Source organism: Amblyraja radiata, chromosome 3 (assembly GCF_010909765.2).
Source record: "Amblyraja radiata isolate CabotCenter1 chromosome 3, sAmbRad1.1.pri, whole genome shotgun sequence".
NCBI lineage: Eukaryota > Metazoa > Chordata > Chondrichthyes > Rajiformes > Rajidae > Amblyraja > Amblyraja radiata.
In genome coordinates this window covers 93,999,002-94,019,646 of record NC_045958.1, presented here as the reverse complement: position 1 = coordinate 94,019,646, position 20,645 = coordinate 93,999,002, and the positions used below count along the sequence as shown (strand labels likewise).

The window sequence follows — 20,645 nt, the reverse complement described above, 5'->3', positions numbered from 1 at the left end:
TGCAGAAAACTAGAAATATTTCTCCCAAGTTTTGTAATTAGTGTCACATTCTTACAGCATGGAAACAGCCCCTTCGGCCTAACTTGCTCACACCGGCCAACATGTCTCATCTACACTAGTCCCACCTGCTTGTTTTTGGCCCATATTCCTCTAAACCCGTCCTATTCATGCACCTGTCTAAATATTTCGTAGACACTGTTATGATCCATGCCCCAACTACCTCCTCTGGCAGCTCGTTCCATACACCCACCACCCTTTGCATGAAAAGGTTACCCCTAAGGTTCCTAGTTAAATTTCCCCTCCCTCACCTTAAACCCATGTCCTCTGGTTCCCGATTCCCCTACTCTGGGCATCTACCTGATCCATTCCTCTTGTGTATTTGTATTTCTTTTACTCCTCCCCCCCCCCACCATGAACATAATTTTACCTGATTTGGCACAACTTGGGATGATTGACACATCAGCCTAATTTTAGAATAGTTGGTGTCAACATTGCTATTAAATGGCACTTCCTCAATCACCTACTCATTGATGCCGAGTGTAGGTTTCACTGGGCCCATCTAGCTCCAGAATCCATCACAACCTTGTTCCAGTCGAGGACTGAGCTGAATTCTGTGATGAGGTGAGAGTGGTTGCCATTGAGAGGAAGGCAGGTTTTGACCTGCATGTAGCGTCAAGGAACAATGGTAACACTGAAGTAATTGGCATGAAGGTTAAAGCACATTGATGGCTGTAGTTTTTCCTCACACAAAGAAAGATGATTGTGTTTAGTTTAGAGTCCAGCATCTTAAGTCAGCATGGATGAGTTAGGTCGAAGGGCCTGGTTCCATGCTGTATGACACTATGATTCCAACATGAATAAATGTGGATATTAGAAATGTTGTGGTCAAAGTTACTCTTAGTTCCCATAACTAGGTCACCAAGAGACACTACGTTGAACTGTGTGGTCTCACATGAGGTTTAGTTTAGTTTAGAGATACAGCGCGGGAACAGGCCCTTCGGCCCACCGGGTCCACGCCGACCAGAGATCCCCGCACATCAATTTTTACATTTACCAAGCCAATTAACCTACTTTAACAATTGTACGTCTTTGGGGTGTGGGAGGAAACCGAAGATCACGGAGAAAAACCACGCAGGTCACGGGGAAAACGTACAAACTCCGTACAGACATAATCCGTAGTCAGGATTGAACCCGGTTCTCCGGCGCTGCATTCGCTGTTAGGCAGCAACTCTACCGTTGCGCCACCGTGACCACCAAATTGAAGGTCATTCTCCCTCTACTACACAGCAACAGTTGTGTACATCTGTAATGTGTACATCTACAAAATTAACTACAGTTACTTTGATAGCACCATCTAAACCTGTAACCTCTACCATCCATAAGAATAACAGCTGCAGGACACGGTCTACGTGTTCCACTCCAAATTGTACGCCATCCAGACTTGGGAATATATCAGTTTCTTTTTTACTCTTGGTCCTGTGTACTGAGGTTCCTGATCTGACAGCGCACTAGGATCATAGTCACCAGAAGAACAAGACAACTTGTCATCTCAGGGGAAATTAGGCATGGATTATGAAAGATGGCCAGGATTGTCATGATCCATTCTGCTTCAGCTTTGAGGAAGGAAATCAGCCATCCTTGCTCAGTCTGGCCTGCATGTGATTCCAGCCTTGCCGAGATGATTAACACTTATTGCCTCAGTTCAGCAACAGTTCAGGATGGACGATAAATACCTGTATTTCCAGCATTGCATATGTCTTGTTAATGAATTTTAAAACTGATTTAGTTTAAACATTTCCTCAAAGTATGCTTATTTAGCGTAGACTCGGCGACCGCTTTGCTGAACAAACTGCCAGTCTGCCAAGGTTTACCAGATTTCATGGTTGTTAAATATTTTAACTCCCATTCCCATATTGACATTTCTGTCCTGGGCCTCCTCCATTGCCAGAGTGAGGTCACACAGACACTGGAGGAACAGCACCTCCTATTCCGCTTGGGTATCTTACAATCCAACAGTATGAACATTGAATTTACATGATTCATACCTTTTCTATCCCTGAGTTTAACAATTTAGTAACTCTTTATCCTCTTGGACCCACACCTGTCTCCTCATCCCTGGCCTTTGTCTCACAATCTGTCTATCAAATCATCCTGTCCCCTGTGTACACTTATTACCGGCCATGCTCTGCCAGCCCCTTCTCTCTTCCAGCTTTCTTCCCCCCCCCCCCCCCCACAATCAACCTGAAGAACGTCCAACCGGAAACGTTGCCTATCCATGTTCTCCAGGGATGCTGTCTGACCCGATGAGTTACTCCTGCATTTTGCGTCAATCTTTGGTGCTTATTTATTCAACTGGTTAATTAATTCATTTGTCAAACCATTTTTATACAGTTTTTAGCCAAATTTAGTTTTATGGTAGAACTTTCCAAAAATAAGTTTTTGTCTAGAGCTATCCAGAGTGAGCAGAAGAGGTAACATAAATTAGGCTCGAGGAAACATAAATTAGGCTTGAGGAACTGTGCAAGTAGTTACATTATTAAAACCTAAGTGCTTTTCTGTTTTCAGGTTCGCACAATGGCTAGTGCTGGAGGCCCTGACAATTTGGTTCTCTTGGATCCTGCAAAGTATAAAGCCAAATCTCGCTGTCCTGAGTCATCAGGTGATGAGAATAGTTCACATCCAAAATGGCTGATTGGGGAGCAAGAATTTGAAGCCCTAATGAGAATGCTGGATAACCTGGTAAGTACCGCAGGGGAAGGTTATTTTTGTACAGAAGGAATGATAAGTAGTGGTAATTTACTAATCCTTCCCTAAACCTCTTCATCCCATTAGCTTCATCTTGAATGAACTCCTTACGGCCTGTCTTTTCTGCACCTTGTATTTCATTAAATTGTGTGAGGTGCCTTGGAATATGACAACACATGGTTTCCAATGTACAAATGTCGGTTAGTGCCATGTTTTGGTTGCATAGTTTCATGTTTGTGCATGCTAGTGCTGGCCTTGAGATTGGATATCTTATCCAAGTGTAAATGATAAATAGAGTAATATTAAATTAAGCCTTCATCACATTTAGTATTTTTGCTTCTGAAGTATTCATCATACTCCTTGGAATAAAGATAACCATTTACATTTGTATAGGAATTAGGAGTACCATCATAACATTCCAAAGGATTTGCAGCCAAATATGTAATTTTGAAGTATAGCGTTATTAGACAAAAAAAATTGTCAATTAACGTATGTATGTTGTTCCACCAGTAGCAGTATAATTACCATTTAATCTATTTTACTAATCATTTATTAATCATCTTTTCTATCTTTGACCTTTGACTTCGGAAGCAGACATGTCTTAGTTCAACCGGACAATGCAATACAATATTGCATTGGTGTGTCAGTGTAGATCTTTGTGCTTGTGATAACTGAACCCAAAACGTCTGAATCTAGGATGGGTGTGCAACCTAATGAGCCAAAGCTGATGCCAATCTGCATTATTTCAAAATCCAAAAATGTGTTCCAAGGAAAAGTGCTTTTTGTAATATTTAAGAGAATAATCACTAAAGAGGATCACACTGTTGTGTGAAATCTTACAATTTCACAAGCATAGTTCCGTTTCACCTTCCTCAGGGTGTGAAGCAACTGTTGATTTTTCATTTAGGGAGGTTAAGTTAACTTAAAAAAAGAAAGAATAAAGAATATTGTTTTAAAAAATAGTCATAATTTATCCTGTGCAATGTAATAATGAATATGTGTTGATCTACTCATCTGAAACTCGATTAAAGTGACGTTAAGGGAATTTAGTTTCAGAAGCTGTTCAATGTGCATACATTATTAAATTGTGTGTAGGCAGCCTGTTGGGGAACAATATGTTACACAAAGGGATTTGGTATGTTGTGTTGAAAAGATTTACAATTGGGTAAATTAAAGCTTTCAATTATTTTGAATCTCTGAATTTCAATATTTCAACATAAACACAAAGCATGTTTTTTATGAAACGTTTCATTAAATCACCTCTATCGTACTCTTGGACTACATACTCTTATCTCTACCTCGTACAGTTATTCCGTTATTGTACTTCAACACTTTTTGGACTACTTCACATTGCCCTCTCCAAGTAGGACAACGTCAAAGCCGCACCACCATCTCGCAGATGGACGGATGTCAATCTACCAGTTCAGATTGTGCAGCCTTGCACAATTCAGCTGTTGTGCACTCATTGTATTTAATGTTGTATTTATCATCACTGCAGCAGCTGTGTGTGCATACTGTTTACTCTCTGAACATCATGTGAAGGAATTTCAATGCATGCTGCTATATGTAAACTAATCTGCATCTGTATCTTGCAGGGTTACAGGACTGGTTATCCATACCGTTGCCCAGCTCTGCGTGAAAAAAATAAGAATCGCAGTGATGTTGAGATCCCACCCTCTGCCACAGGTTTTACCTTTCCAGAGGACAGTGACTCTAGCTCTCGCTCCCCTCTCAAGCAAAGTTCTCAGAAACAGCAGCGAGAGAAGACGAGATGGCTGAATGCAGGCAGCACAGGCAGAGTTGATGAAGTGCCAGAAGAATCTAGGAATGGTGGCAGCCCCAAATCGAAGACTAAGGTGTGGACGAACATTACACACGATCACGTGAAACCCTTGCTGCAGTCTCTATCGTCCGGTGTCTGCGTGCCAAGCTGTATTTCCAACTGCTTGGTCTGTGCCTACCTTACTGTTCATAGTACATAGATCACGTACAGCTACCTGAGGCAGATGGCCCTAGATGCTTTGGGGCAGAAGTGTAACTCATACAGTTCTGGTTTTGCTTCTGTGGGAAGTTCTTTATCTCTGCTAATTATTAACTGCATGTGTGCACTTTATTTTAAAAAAAAGTGATTAATAATCTATTAACACCTCCAGATTCATTCTTCATTCTGAATCTGGATGGCCTGTCTTCTATGTAGCATGCAGTGTATATATAATCTGTCTACCAGCTATCTGTAAAACTGCTTGAGGCTAGCTATGTCTACATTTTTTTTTAAAGGAAGGAAGGCACTTAGGATAATCGAGGTTTTCAGACAGTTGACCCACATGCTACAGTTTTGTCCTGCTGAGTTCCTTCAGCACTTTGTTTTTTGCTTAAGATTCCAGGATATGCGGTCTCTTGTATTCCTGTGCCATAGTTTTTTGTGCTGACTTCATTTTACAACACTTTGTAGTTTGTCATAGTGTGATTCATCTTTTTAGTCGGCGCATAACACACTTTATAATTATATTAGGCATGGAACACGGCACAAGATTAGGAATTCTTATTCTCATATTTCAAATCTAGAATTTAATTATTAGCCGTTCCATGGCATAGATTTAGATTTAGAGATGCAGCATGGAAACAAGGCCTTTGGCCCACTGAGTCCACGCCGACCATCGATCACCCGTTCATGCCAGTTCTATGTTATGCCGACTTTGTATCCACTCCCTACACATGAGGGACAATTTGGAGAGGCCAATTAAGCTATGTCATTGGGATGTGGGTGGAAACCAAAGCACCCAGAGGAAACTCATGTGGTCACAGGGAGAATATGCAAACTCCACACAGACAGCACCTGTCTGGATCAAAACCAGGTCTTTCTGAGGCAGCAACTCTACCAACTGCACCACTGCCATTGTGTAAAAAGATTTGTGGTTGATTTGCACAATTTATTTAGGGCAGTCTGCAAATCTTTCCTTTGTCGCTGTAGCGATAAACCCCTTCAGATTTAACTTCAGTATGTTACTATAGTGATGACTAAATCTAAATAAAATTAATTCTATCTTTGTGTATTGTGAAGAGCCTTGTTGAGTTGTGTCTGCTTTTGCTATTGCATAAGGTGCAATGTGTAGTTGAAATTAAAAAAATATTTTGGAGGGGAAACATGCTGAGGGCAAACGTGTCCAAAAATTCAAACGTATCTAAATATACTCGTGTTATAATTATTACTTGGTGTAGGATGTTCGAAGTGGCAAATGCTTTTAAATCCTTAAGCAGTTTTCTATTGCTGTTAGAAATCAGTGCTTTATAACAAACCTAATCTCATGAAAATATTTATTGACCGTGCTATTTCTAAATTGCCCTAAAGCCTCTAGGTGCTGAAATTTAGCTGCCTTCTGCATGGAAATAGTGCATGCAAATAGTGTATAATCCTTTCCTCCTGTACCAACCAGTAGGGTGTGGCATGACAGAAGTAGAGCAGGAAGATGCTAATGGAAATCTGTAAGACCTTTGTTCAGAATAATTTTAATATAAATTTTCCTTTAATTCTAACTTTTTGGCATGTGGTCTTCTCCAAAAGATAGCTGTTTTGAGGGGGTCAATGAATTACCAGCAATGATTGGAGTGATCGCCCATTCAACTATTCACTTTTAAGATGCTTTATTTTACAGTCACTTGATCTGATATATTCTGAGTTAATTAGCGAACATGGTGCCAAATGGATAATACTTTTAAGGGTTCCTTATACTCATTAACACCATTTGCACCAGCATTTTTCTTCTATTTTTCTGACGGTTGGCAAATTCTGAGTACCTTTCATTAATTAACGCCACCGTTCCATAGGAATGCCAAAAAGCAAACCAGCTTCCTCCTAGAGTTGCCATTTATTTCACAGCCCATATCCAACAATCTCCCAGTGGTATTCTTTCCCAAAACATTAAAAGTCTGGAAAGAATCATGCTAAGTGATGCGGGCACTTGTAAAACCAGCAGTAGTCCATTTCATCAATTTCTGGATTAGAGTGCTGACATTTCACTGGAAATGGGGAGCAACTCATTAATTGTGTAGTATTAATATTTCAATTATATCCTCTTTTTATGTCAATGATATCTATGAGAATGGCCCAGGATCAGACAGTACAGTTGTGATTATTTCAATTATATTGTTTCCCTAATGCAGCCTTGTATAGAAATGTTTTATCTCTTTGTCCATTTGAGTTAAGACAGCCCTGATGTTGCCAGTGGAAAAGGTCTTGGTTACAAGTGCAAAATGCATGCATAGGCAATCGTATTAAGAATATACACATGAATTAAAGATTACAGCTGTCAACATGATCCTCAAATATGTTCCTTTCATTAAACTGAAACCAAATATAGCTAATTTTCCAAGTCGAATCTTGAAAGCACTTTAAAAGTTAGTTGTTATTTCAGTTTTATTCTTTGCTTTAAAAAAAAATGTTACTGGCATTCATCTTATATAGGATTAAATTTAGTACCAAATGGACAAGGGCTTTCCTAATATATATTGAAATATACCGAATCAAGTGGCTTAGTTCTTGAGCCACTCCAGTCATATATGATTTTAAAAAAGCATGTCACCTCTTCTCGAGTGCAATTAGGTATGGAAATCTTTGCTGGCCTTGCCCAAGTCCTTTCATAAAACAAAATTTAATTTAAAAAACATTGTAAAAATAATCAGGTTTATGTGACCCCCCCCAGGCGATTTGGTAATTTAATAATCCAAATAATCTTTTCCAAAATGACTTCCTGATCACAAGTTGATACCACCTCAAATAGAACTTTATTTTGATTGCAGATCTCAAAAAATTGGTCATGCAAGAGAACTTATTAACATGAAATTGCTGCTAGATTTACCTCAAACCAAAGATGGAGAGTTGGAATAACCAGCATAGCTGCCTGTAGTTATTATGATTCTTTGTTCCAAACTAAATTGCGCTCTTTATATTGTAACTGATGCCTTAAGATTTCCAGCTAAAATTTGTAAAGAAAATACTGCAAATTATGCAAATACAGTTTTTCAAATGCTCGTGTGCTTTTTTTGAAAGAGCTTTTGGTGAGTTCACATGTACGAATATTTTGTTTGGTCTGTCTTGTCCATCTATAACCAGAAGTTTGGCGTGGTCTCAACAGAGTGATGGCGGTATCATAGCTCTGATTGGTTTGCTATCATTTTGTATGTAAGATTTCTTAAGACTAAGTAATCCTTTAAAAAAAAAAAAAAATGTCATGTCCTTTCTTCAAACAATAGGGTTTAAAAAAAAATTATTCTACTGTGGTGGTCTCTATATTGGTATTAGTCGTGGTATTTTTGTTTTGACTGTGTTAAAATTATTTCTGGTGAAAAGGTGCTGTAATTTTTTGTCAGAAGAATGGTTATGAGTGAGTATTCAATCTTCCATGCCCATCCCTTATTCAAAACGAATGATGAACATCCAAAGCTTTATTTTCTATTATTTTTTGCATAAACTCTACAAGTGCATTGTTCTTAAGAGGAATAAAGAAGTTTGTGACATTCACGAACACGGGCGGCTCATGCTTATTCTCTCTGCACATTATTTATATGCTTGTTGGCTCTGATCAACTGGTCAAAGCTGCAGCTTAATACATTGAAATATAGAAATTTAACTGTTGACTGTGTTGGCTGCAAGTTATGATCAACTAGTCAGACCCATCACTTTACAGAAAGTATGCATGGAGGATAGGATCCAGCCTTAAAAATAAATCATAAAATGCTTAGTTTGCTTGTGATTATGTTTTGGGGTGGTTTTGAAAATGTATTTTTGGAAGTAATTAGCAATACTAGAAATCACTAAATTAATGGGTCATATTGTGAATATTAGTGTTCATGTCCTCAACTGTTGAAGTTCCAAAGATAAATTAGTATTATAGTTTCCAGATAAACTTAAATTTCAGTACAGAACTTTGGTGATGCCCACTCATGACTTGCACCCAAAAATCCCTTCACCAAGCTTCTGGACTACTGATACCACACCACCACCCCATCCTTCCTCTCTACTAGTCATTTTGTGCTTTAATTTGCTTTTGTGTAAATGTTGCAGAACAATGAATCAATGGTGCAAACATTTTTTTGTTTTTAACCACCTTTAAAGCATTTGTTTTACTGGTCTCTGGTCTCATCTTCTGCTCGTTTTCCACTCCCTAAATGGAATGAGTTGACTGGGATCAGTCCCAGAATCATAGGTTCCACTGCACAAAATCCATCTGTAATTCTCAGTTTAAAGGCTGTTAAGATTAATTTAAAAAAGAATATTCTGCAAAATGAAGTACTGAGGTAACACTAAAATATGAAAGTGCAAGTGCAAGTGCAAGATGATTTTAACACTCAGTTAAGCTATTTCTAATATGCATGTAGCTGATCATTAGATTTATCATTTTAGGAAGGGGTAATGGGTGATGAAATAGAAGCAATTTTCTTATTTCCTATCACTGTACTTTTAAAAGTTTTTGGCAAAGGAAACGTCCTTTAAATAATCCTCCACGGTAAATTATTAGTTTAATTTGTTTTATTGGCAAATCCCAATCATTTCCAAAGCTAACCATTTTGTTCGAAATTAGACCCCTTAATGACAAGACCATTGAAATAGTCTGTGCATTCAACATAATATCCTTCTCTTGAGAGTTGGATAATTATTTGTTGAAGAATAACTTGTTCAAAAGGCGTTAGCAATGTCATAGAGTGATACAGTGTGGAAACAGGCCCTTCGGCCCAACTTGCCCACCCCGACCAACAATTTCCCAGCTACACTAGTCCCACCTGCCTGCACTTGGACCATATCCCTCCAAACCTGTCCTATCCATGGGTACTTGTCTAAGTGTTTCTTAAACGATGGGATAGTCCCAGCCACAACTACCTCTGGCAGCTTGTTCCATACACCCACCACCCTCTTTAGTAACTTCTTTAGTAACTTGTCAGTTTCTTTGTTGAACTAAATTAAGGCGCATGTTGCAATCAAAAGCGCTTGAACAATTGGTTGGGAAGAAAGCCAAACTATAAGAAAGACGAGTGAAAAAGTTACCCATCAGACTCCCATTAAATCTTTTCCCCTTCACCTTGAACCTTTGTCCCCTGGTCCTCGAATCCCCTACTCTGAGACAAGAGACTCTGTAAATCTACCCAATCTATTCCTCTCATGATTTTGTACACCTCTATAAGATCCCCCCCCCCCCCCCCCCCCTTATCCTCCTGCGCTCCATGTAATAGAGACCCAACCTACTCAACCTCTCCCTATAGCTTACACCCTCTAGTCCTGGCAACATCCTTGTAAATCTTTTCTGAACCATTTCAAGCTTGACAATATCTTTCCTATAACATGGTGCCCAGAACTGAATACAATATTCTAAATGCAGTCTCACCAACTCAATACTCTGACTGATGAAGGCCAAAGTGCCAAAAGCCTTTTTGACCACCTTGTCTACCTGCGAGTCGACCTTCAAGGAACTATGCACCTGTACTCCTTGATCCCTCTGCTCTACAACACTACCCAGAGGCCTACCATTTACTGTGTAGGTCCTGCCCTTGTTCGACGTCCCAAAATGCAACACCTCACACTTCTCTGTATTAAATTCCTCTGACCACCTGGCCAATCGATCCTGATCCTGCTGCAATCTTTCACAACTGTCTTCATTATCTGCAAAACCACTCACTTATGTGATAAAAATAGTAAAGTAATCTGGATCATACAGGTTAAATGTCTTTACTGGATAAAATGTATTTTTTAGGAACTGGTCACTGGTTGCTGCAGTGATTTGAGTCTTTCACTGATCGCAACAGTATGTATGAACAAGCACACGATTGATACAAATTGTGAAAGATCTTGTTCAATTGATCTTGATACTCGAGAGGCACCGTGCCATCATTGATTCAATGCTCTTGCTGCAGTCCATGTTTAAGCACTGAATGTTTATTGTAAATTGCATGGTTTACTTCACACTACAGTGTCATTAGTTCCATAATTATCAAACCTGGCTTGCAGACTGACCATTTGGTATTCTTAATGTTTATAGTGGACAAAAGACGGTGCCGGTCCAATTCCCAATCAGTTTGTGCCATTGAACACTGATCCACGTGAGTTTAAAGAGATGAGGAATAAGGTAGGAAGAATGCTTCAATTGAAGTGATTTATTCTGCAACTAAATGTTACTCTTGTTGTTGGAAGGGATGTCGATTGATTTTAGCTCTTTATACATAACTGGAAAGAAATTTTAAGTTCTGTTCCCATTTTGTAATACATCAATTAGCAGCAGATCTATCCTTGATATGTCAGTGTTGACCGTAGGGTGGTGTTTTAATCAATTACCTAAAAGCTTTTGAGATGGAAGGTTTTGAGCTTTCAATGAACTTGCAGGGGAGGTCAGAAAGTGAGAGATTTGTAATCGATTATTGTTTAAAAATCCAACTTAACTTGTGAGCATTGCTTTTTTTCTTGTCCAATCAATAAGGCATTGATATAAATCACAGATGAAAGTTCTATTTATTTTCTGCTTGCCTTTGATTTAGGATTTGGAGTTGACGTGGTCTCTAATGCCCCTGTCCCACTTAGGAAACCTGAACAGAAACCTCTGGAGACTTTGCGCCCCACCCAAGGTTTCCGTGCGGTTCCCGGAGGTTTTTGTCAGTCTCCCTAATGGTCGAAAGTGGTTTCCGCTTCTTCTATGTTCCGGCGATTATATCAAAAAATTCAAAACCGGCCGCGACTAAAAATAGGTTGCAGTTTTAAAAATCGGTAATTTTTTAGTCAAAGCCGGTTGAGATGCTAGTTGAAGGTGGTTGCCGGAGGTTGCAGGTGGTTGCCGGAGGTTTTTGTCAGTCTCCCTAATTTTCCGGCCATTATTTCAAAAACCTCCGGCAACCACCTTCAACTAGCATCGCAACCGGTTTCGACTAAAAAATTACCGATTTTTAAAACGGCAACCTATTTTTAGTCGCGGCCGGTTTTGAATTTTTTGAAATAATCGCCGGAACATAGAAGAAGCGGAAACCACTTTCGACCATTAGGGAGACTAACAAAAACCTCCGGGAACGCACGGAAATCTTGGGTGGGGCACAAAGTCTCCAGAGGTTTCCATTCAGGTTTCCTAAGTGGGCATTACTTTCTTTCTGCCCTGTCATGTATCTCCACCTCTAAGCCAGAAAATAAAAGACACAAATTCCATTGTTTTTTCCTTGTGTGTCCATTCAGTACATTTATATATAAATATTGAAAGTTAAATACAAAAAATAGATAAATATTAACTTTCAGATTTCATCATGGAATGCTTAATGTACAACAGCTTTTTTTTTTAAAAGGGGAGAATATTTAAACATGTGGATTAGGGAATTATCTGGTTTAACCAGTAGCATTTGACTTCTGGATGTAAGAGAAAGCAGTAATTTATAATGAGCAATAGATTTAGCTATAGAGAATATATACTTAATTTCATTTCCCTTTAACCTTAAGTTATGAGAATACTCCTATTACCTGATGCAGTTTTTGGATGAAACATATTGTTAGCTTTGTAATGATTTCATCTTTGTATAAAATCTTTAAGAGTGTCACCTTCTCGCTTGCATTTTCTATTTGCAGTCCCACTTTTAGTCATACTGTACTGATTTTCATAGGTGTTTTGGGGAGAGGTTCTAAAGTTCATAATACATACACAGACTTAAGAAATAATACCTAGATTTAAACCATTCCTTGATAAAAAAAATTACCATGAAAGCACTAGATTATCATAAATGACCATTTAATGTGCTTTGGAGGAGGACATGAACTACTTTGCCCTGTATAGCCCAGTTTTGACTCTTATCTGGCCCCTGAAATGGCCTAACATGTTTCTCAATTAAGGAGTCAATTAAGGCTGTTTAATAAATTGGTGGCATTCATAATTGGTGCTGTATTTAAATTGCTGCAACTCAGAGATCTGGATTAAAAATCCTGAGAGACTAATTCAAATCCCATCGTACCAGATGCAAGGTTAAATTTGATTCATAATCTGGAATTAAAAATGAATGGTAGTTTTAGTAATGGTAAGCACAAAACTGGCACATTATTGTGAATGGTCATCCTGCAGGAAAATAAGTCTATCATTCTTATCTAGTCTGGGTTAAATTTGACTCCTGATCCAAAGCAGTATGGTTGACTCTTAAATGTCTTCTGAAACAGCTACTCTGAGGGCAGTTAGGTCTGAATAATTAATGCTGGCTTTGCCAATATGGACTACATCCCATGAACAGACAAAAATTCCATAAGTAAATTAAGCAGCTAAATCGCTAATCTCTCCTAAATAACCCAGCCCTCTCTACTCCTTTTAAGACTCATCTTAAAATCTGTGTCTTTATGCTCCTTGCATGATTTGATGATCCAATATTTGGCTCAGAGAAAAAGCCCTGGGATATTTTGGTCCATTTGAGAGGTGATTATAGCACTTGGTGTTCAAGTCCTGAAATTTAAGATTACATCAAGCTATTCAACAATTAGGATTTATTTTGTTTGGACTTGCTGAATAACCCTTTTCTGCCACCTTGCCTGGAGGAACTCAAAATAAAAAATCATTTGTATTGTTTCCATGATATAGATGTAAAAAATGTAACTGCAGGCTCTTTCCAATTTCAAGTTATATTTCTTCTTTACAATTTGATATATTTTCCTGATAAATTTAAGGGCTTATAGTCTTTGAATGAAATATTGGTAACATTGATTTTAATTAGATATAAATCATTGACTTCTAATCTTTTTAAAAACAGCTACTTTAGATACATTTCTCAGTAGCAATGTAAATGTTGCACCTTAAAGGGCCTGTCCCACTTACGTGACTTTTTTCGGCGACTTGCCGGCACACGTTATAGTTGCAGCAGGTGGGCGAAAATTTTCAACATACTCACGACCATACAGGCGACATGTTGCGGGGTAACGCCTGTATGGTCGTGAGTAGTCGCCCAAAGAGTCGTACCTTTTTCTGGTCGCCGCTGGATTTTCAACATGTTGAAAATTTTCGGCCACCTGCTGCGACTATGGCAGTGGCCGAAAAAATCACGTAAGTAGGACAGGCCCTTAAGTTTATAGTTTACATTTAGAAAGATAGTTTACATTTAGAAAGTCGCTATCAGGCAATCATTTAGGCATTTGGGGTCATGTGTTTTCTGAATATATGCTTCTCATTACGTTATTATTTTATTTTATTCCCTTTATCCTTCCAGATATTTTGCTGCAACCCTTGCTTGTAAAATTATGTAACGTGCCTTTGACACTTTTTAATACATGAGGTTCAAACGAAATTTGGTTTCTGCAGCCATACAAAAAAAGAACCAAGACACACACCAACACAATTCAATTCACATAAACATCCATCACAGTGAGTCCTCCTCACTGTGATGGAAGGCAAAACTTGTGTCTCCCCTGCTCTCCATTCCTCTCCCGAAGTCGAGGTCAAAGCCCCCGGCGGGCGCTAGCAAGTCCGTGGCCACTCAAAGCCATGCCGGGCGATGTAGGGCCCTGCCCCGGGTCTTGATGTTGGAGCCCCCGGCGGGCGCTAGCAAGTCCGCGGCAATTTACAGCCGCGCGGGGCGTTGTAAGGCACCGCTCCAGGTCACTCTCAACCCCGCAATTTGGGCGGGAGAAGTCGCCGTTGCCGGTGCCCCACAAAGCAGTCTCTCACCGGGGACCCGCGAGCTCCCGGTGTCACCATCCACCTGAGTCGGGTCGCAGCAGCTCGCCGCCGCAGCTCTCCACGCTCCGAAGCTGGCTAGCTCCACGGAGGTAGGTCCGCAGCTCCACAGCTCCACAGCTCCACGGAGGTAGGTCCGCAGCTCCCCAGCTCCACAGGCTCCGTGACTTCAGCCCCCAGGTCGCTCCGGTTCGAGGCCGCTCCACGGCGCTAGGCCCCAACGGCAATGGAGACCCGACAGGGAAAAAGTCGGGTCTCCATGCAGGGAAGAGATTTAAAAGTTTCCCCCACCCCCCACACATACACATTTAAAAACCCACTACAAACTAAACCCTCAACAGGACAAAAAAAAAAAAAAATACACAGACAGACTGCAGAGGCCGCTGCGACGTCGGTCGCGCCGCCCGCGCCGCGTCTAATATGTGATCATATGATTTATGGAGGAGTTGGTGCACTGCTGTCCTGTCTTTAATTCTATTATTCATCACTTTAAATTTTAATTATTGCCTGGGAGAAACTAAATATTGAATAGTGGTGGGGACAAAGAAATTTAAAGGCAAATGATGAGCACGATGAGACATTTTGGACAATTATAAGGAGAGTGACGGGAAGAGATTGAGTATTAACAGTACAGGCAGGTTCTATCAGAGTACAGGCAGGCGGTTGGTGTGGGAGCATGTGATAGGAAAGCAATAACCTTTATTTAATAGTGAGAAATAAATTATATATTTTTATCTCATAAAATGTTATTTCTTTTCCATGAGTTGGTATGCAATCCTAATGTTTTGATCAGTTATTTCCGTGGGTTGTTTCACAGTAAGGTTTAGTTATCCTGTATTGCCACTGAAATGCCTACCAGTTGGAGAGAGAAATTTATAGGTCGAGAGATTTCACAAGGTCGTATAGTCAAGAGAGCTGCCTGAATCTGATGGGCAAATAAAGTTTGGTCCTTATCCATGAAGAGAAAAATAACTGCTTTCCTTACTTTATTTTTAGATTCGTGAACAAAATTTGCAGGATGTTAAGACTGCCGGACCTCAGTCTCAATTGTTATGTGGTGTTGTACTGGATAGGTCTTTTACACAGGTGAGTATAGAATAGAGAGATGTTATGTTTTCTCTGTTATCAGCATCAAGTTTGTCTATCTGTCATTATCATTGCCTAATAATTTGCAAACAATATTCTTTAAATGGCAGAATTTATCTGTGTGGGAGGTAAGTGTGAGTGATATTCCGTCCATTATATTTCAAATATTCAACCAAGAATGCAGATATATCAGAGTAAGAATAATATTGACACTGGATTAATAGCATGTCTGTCAGAGTCCCTGCAAATCATTGCCGAATGCAGTCATCTGTGCATGTTCTTTAATGATGTTTAATAAATGATACCATCAGATATCATAAGCATGCCTAGTACACTGGTCAGGCTTTCAAAACCTCATTTATTTCACTGTTATATTCTAATTAAATTGGAGATCAATCAAATTTTCATCAGACCTAAATTTATAGTTGTTTTTTTTGATTACCAGTACACAATCATGATGCAAAGTACCAGTTCTGCCTTTCAGAAGATATAAATAATGTAAACACTAGTTACTCCAGCACTGTTATTTTTTTAATAAATCGTGTAATACTGACCAAACTGAATTGTATGGAGTCTATTTGCATGTGGCTGAAATTGTCTCATATATGTGATAGTCATTCCTGATGTATTTCAATATGATTTAAAATGTGTTTTTGGATTTCATGCTTTTAAAAATGATTTAATTGACAAACCGAATTTGTTTAATATATCTTTTATAATCTGCCTAACTTTTGAGATTTTGCCTGGCTTTGTCTACAATGGGAAAACTAATTGCAGTAAAAGTGAATCTTGTATTTGTCTGAAATTATTCAATATGAATTAATACAATAAATTTGGAAACGTGTAACAATGCCCACTTTGGTGTATTGATCCTTCCTGTTTCTATTTTTAACTATTAACAAGCTGAAACTAGTAATTCAGCACTCGTAACTCGTGCCCCAAAGATTAATGGTAGTTCTGACACATTAAGAACATTAGTTATATATACTTGAAGCTTTTGGTAAACTTCCTAAAATTAATTTTGTATGAGCTTATGAAAGTTTGACTGGTTAGAATCCCATATCTGCACATCATCTAGTGTTGGGTAATAATCTGCATGCCATTTTCCTGCCATCCTGCTGCTGTCAAAACATATGCTGCATGGAAGTGACACGATATAAGGACTTGAATTATCCAATCTTTAAGGGAGGGTACGGTTTGCACTGTTTACTCAATTTACTGTTGCAGGATGCACCACTCTCAGACTGTGCGGAGTTTATTGATGGTCTCGATCTCTCAGAGCAAGTCTTAAATCGCACTAACCCTGTTAGAAAGGTACTTACTGACCTTTTGTTGTTGAACGCTGCGCCCACTGTTGCTTTTCCTTGCACAGTAGTACTGCTCTAACAAAATGCTTGCTTCATGCCTAGCATAAATTCTTCAATTCATTTTGTTTCATGATTGTGAGGGAAAATACTAACAGGTGGAAGTTGTGGGCTCTACCCAAAGCATTAATGATTGAAAATGGTTGTATTTAGTCCAGAGATGCAGTGCTTTATAGAGAAGGATTTTATTTTCTAGCCTTTTCCTGCAGCCTTCCTCATACCCAGGAGAAAACTTTAAAGCAAGAACTTTAAGATGTCCCTAAATAGGTTAGGGTATCCTTCCCCTCTCCCAGTTGATTACTCAGTGTTGTCTTAGAACATTATGTTTTTTAGTATTTTACATTTTCTGTAACTGTATTTGTTCTGAGAGGAGATGAAACAATGTAGATGGAGGCAGATGGCTGTTTTCCCATCCTGGTGAAGCAAATGGAAAAAGGAAGTGTCGATAACCAAAGTCTATAGAACTAAATGCTGAAGTGTTAGAGATCTGCAGACTGTGAGGAATAAATAAAGATACAGATAACTTTTTATTAGTTTGGCTATACAGCATGGAAAAGGGCCTTTTGCCCACCAAGGATGAGCCGATCAGCGATCACCCCGCATACGAGCACTATCCTACACACTAGGGACAATTTACAATTTTTATCGAAGGCAATTAACCAACAAACCTATACGTCTTTGAAGTGTGGGAGAAAACTGGAGCACCTGGAGAAAACCCGCATGGTCGTAGGGAGAACATAAAACTCCGTACGGACAGTACCCATAGTCAGGATCGAACCCGGGACTCTGGCACTGTAAGGCAGCGACTGTACTACTGCGACACCGCACCACCATAAAGAACATCTGCATTTATGCCTTTTGTCACTAATTACCTTTCCCCATCAGAGATGATACATCTATCCTTGACCTTGGCATAGATTTGCAACATTTGTTATAATCACAGTTTTTCTAAACATGATCCACCCAGGTGAAATTATATTCATCTAGTACCATTGCTATCCATTTATTAGACACAAAGCAAAAGAGCTTGTAAAGGTTCCTTGATTGTTCTGTTACTGATATTTATAAATACTGTGCCTGCAAGAGCAGTTCAGAAGCTGGTTTTCAATAGCAGATGGATGACCACCTGACATACAAAGTCATTTCATCACCTTTACGGCATAAGTCTGGTCCTGATAGAACACTTTCTGTGTGCCTGGATAATTGCAGTTCCCACAACACTCACTTAAAAAGCTCAATACCTTCCAAGACCCACGGCCAGTTTCGCTGGCATCTTATGCACTAACCGAAACATTGATTCTCTTCACAGATGTTTTATAGTTGCTCTGTATTTCATCTACAAAATGTACAAAAGCTGCTCCCCTTGGCGATTTCAACTGCACCTTCCAAGTCCATGATCCATGCCATCTTGTTTTACGGGCTTAAATTATTGGGAGAGGTTGGATAGCCTGGGAGATATATTTTTGCAGCGTAGGAGGTTGTAGGTGAACTCATTGAGATGTACAAGATCATGAGGAGCATGGATAAAGTGAATGTTCAGTCTTTTTCCCAAGGTAGAGGATTCTAAAACTAGAGTTATAGACTTGTAGAAGTGAGAGGGGAGAGATTTAAGAAGGAACACTGGCAACTTTTCATCAGACTGCAGTCCTTATCTGGAATGAGCTGTGAAGTAGCTGTAGAAACTGCTACAATTATGACTTTTAAAAGACATTTGGACAGATATATGGATCGGGAGGGTTTAAGAGGGCCCAATGCATGACAATGGAACAAGCCCTGTATGCCAATTTGGTCAACATCGACAAGGTGGGCCAAAGCGCCTGTTTCTGTGCTGTATAGCTCTGTACAGTGCTTCCACACCTCCAAAAAAAATTCCTTAAATATAATCCCAAATTTCCTGGAATTTGATGGTATTTCCTGAAATTTTCAAAAATACTTCCTGCAGGTGATTTGTTTTTTTTTTCGTGGGCACACGTTAACAACACAAAGAAGAACAAGCCAAAATAGATCTATGTAACTACACCATATCTGCCTGCTTCTGTTTCTCACTTGTACAGTGTTATGCAAGGCAGCTTTCGTTGCCTCCAACAACTTTTGATTTTGCAACCTGCTATCATGTGTCTCAGTCTCTCCCTCTCTCCCTCCCCCTCTCCCCTTCTCTCTCCCTCCTTCCCCTTTCTCTCCCTCCTTCCCCTTTCTCTCCCTCCCTCGCTCCCTCTCTCCATCCCTCTCTCTCTCTCTCTCTCTCTCCTTCCCTCCCTCTCTCCCTCTCCCTCCCTCCTCCCTCCCCTCCCCCCCCCCCCCCCTCTCTCCCCCTCTCTCTCTCTCCCCCCTCTCTCCCCCCCTCTCTCCCCTTCCTTTTTTCTCTCCCTCCCTCTCTTATCCCCTCTCTCTCTCTCCTTCCTCCTCCCTCTCCCTCCTCCTTCTCTCCCAACCTCTCTCCCACTCTCCCTATCCTCTCCATCCTTCCCTCTCTCCACCTCTCCCTCTCGGCCCCTTGAGTCCACCCACCCACTGTTCTGTAAGATCAAGGCCAATCCCAATGTAACTGCAATCCCACCGCCCGCTGGTAACTTTTCACCACTAGGCTTATCCAGAATTCTACCGCTGCCTGAAAAATAATCAAAGGCTCAACTTCCACTGAGAAAGAGAATTCCAAAGACTCATTGTTATACGAGAATTTTCCAGTGCAATCTGTGACCCATAGCGCTGTGGCCATAGCGCTAGGTTTAAAGCCCATAGCGCTGCAGCCAGTAGCGCTATATTTAGAACCCATAGTGCTGCAGCCAGTAGCGCTATATTTAGAACCCATAGTGCTGCAGCTGACTGCTCTTTGTTTAAACTCCCACGGGTTAAACTGACAGCGCTCTGTTTAAACCTTTGAGCGCCAAACTGGCAGTGCTGTGTGTATTACCTTTACACCCCTTTGCGGGCCAAATGCGGAAATTTCCTGAAATTATTCCATGTCCCTAAAAGTACCCGAAGACAACCAGAATTTCCCGAATTTCGGATAATTTCCTTCAAAGTGGAAACACTGGCTCTGTATGAAGCATACGCACATGAGAGCACCACCAGCTGCATGCTCCCCTCTAATTCGCTAATGATGCGAGCTTAGAGTCACTGGGTCTTTCAGCGTGGAAACAGGCCCTTTGACCCAACTTGCCCACATCGACCAACATGTCCCTTCTACACTAATCCCACCTGCCTGTGTTTGGCCCATATCTCTCTAAACCTATCCTGGCCTTGTTTCCTGAACATTGCGATAGTCCCTGCCTCAACTACTTCCTTCGCCAGGTCATTCCATACTCCCACCACTATGTGTGTAAAAAATAAAAAATCAATAATAAATAAATAAATAAATTTTTAAAAAAGGTTACCCCTCGGGTTCCTATTAAATTCTTTCCCTTCCCTCACCTTAAACCTATGTCCTCTGGTTCTCGATTCCCCTATTCTGGGCAAGAGACTCTGCGCATGTACCCGATCTATTCCTCTCATAATTTTGTACACCTCTATAAGATCACTCTCTTCCTTTATCCAGGCTTGTTACAGCCCTTGCCGACATTCATGGAGTTTAACAATCTCAGATAATCTGTTGTTTTAGTATCAGAACTGGCTTCAGTTTTGGTTTCAGATTTCCAGCACTTGTTGCATTCTGCATTTCACAGTTACAACATGTCCTTTTGTTTATTTTCTTTCCAAGTGCTCTTTTAACACAATGGCAAACCAATTATCTTAACTGAAGATAGACATAAAATGCCCTTGTAACTCAGCAGGTCTGACAGCCTAT

General features: G+C 40.0%; 1 protein-coding gene across 12 annotated transcripts in view; it reads left to right on the top strand.

Moving 5' to 3' along the window:
- The window catches only part of add1 (adducin 1), an 87,647-nt gene that overhangs the window by 47,924 nt on the left and 19,078 nt on the right, over positions 1 to 20,645 (top strand). For 4 of the 12 annotated variants that reach the window (XM_033018354.1, XM_033018360.1, XM_033018359.1 and 1 more), the window contains exons 9-13: positions 2,566 to 2,739; positions 4,341 to 4,694; positions 10,773 to 10,859; positions 15,408 to 15,497; positions 16,725 to 16,811. In XM_033018354.1, the coding sequence (XP_032874245.1) occupies positions 2,566 to 2,739; positions 4,341 to 4,694; positions 10,773 to 10,859; positions 15,408 to 15,497; positions 16,725 to 16,811 (792 nt within the window). The remainder of the gene's footprint in view (positions 1 to 2,565; positions 2,740 to 4,340; positions 4,695 to 10,772; positions 10,860 to 15,407; positions 15,498 to 16,724; positions 16,812 to 20,645) is intronic. The other 8 variants (XM_033018362.1, XM_033018358.1, XM_033018366.1 and 5 more) reach the window with 3 other exon arrangements.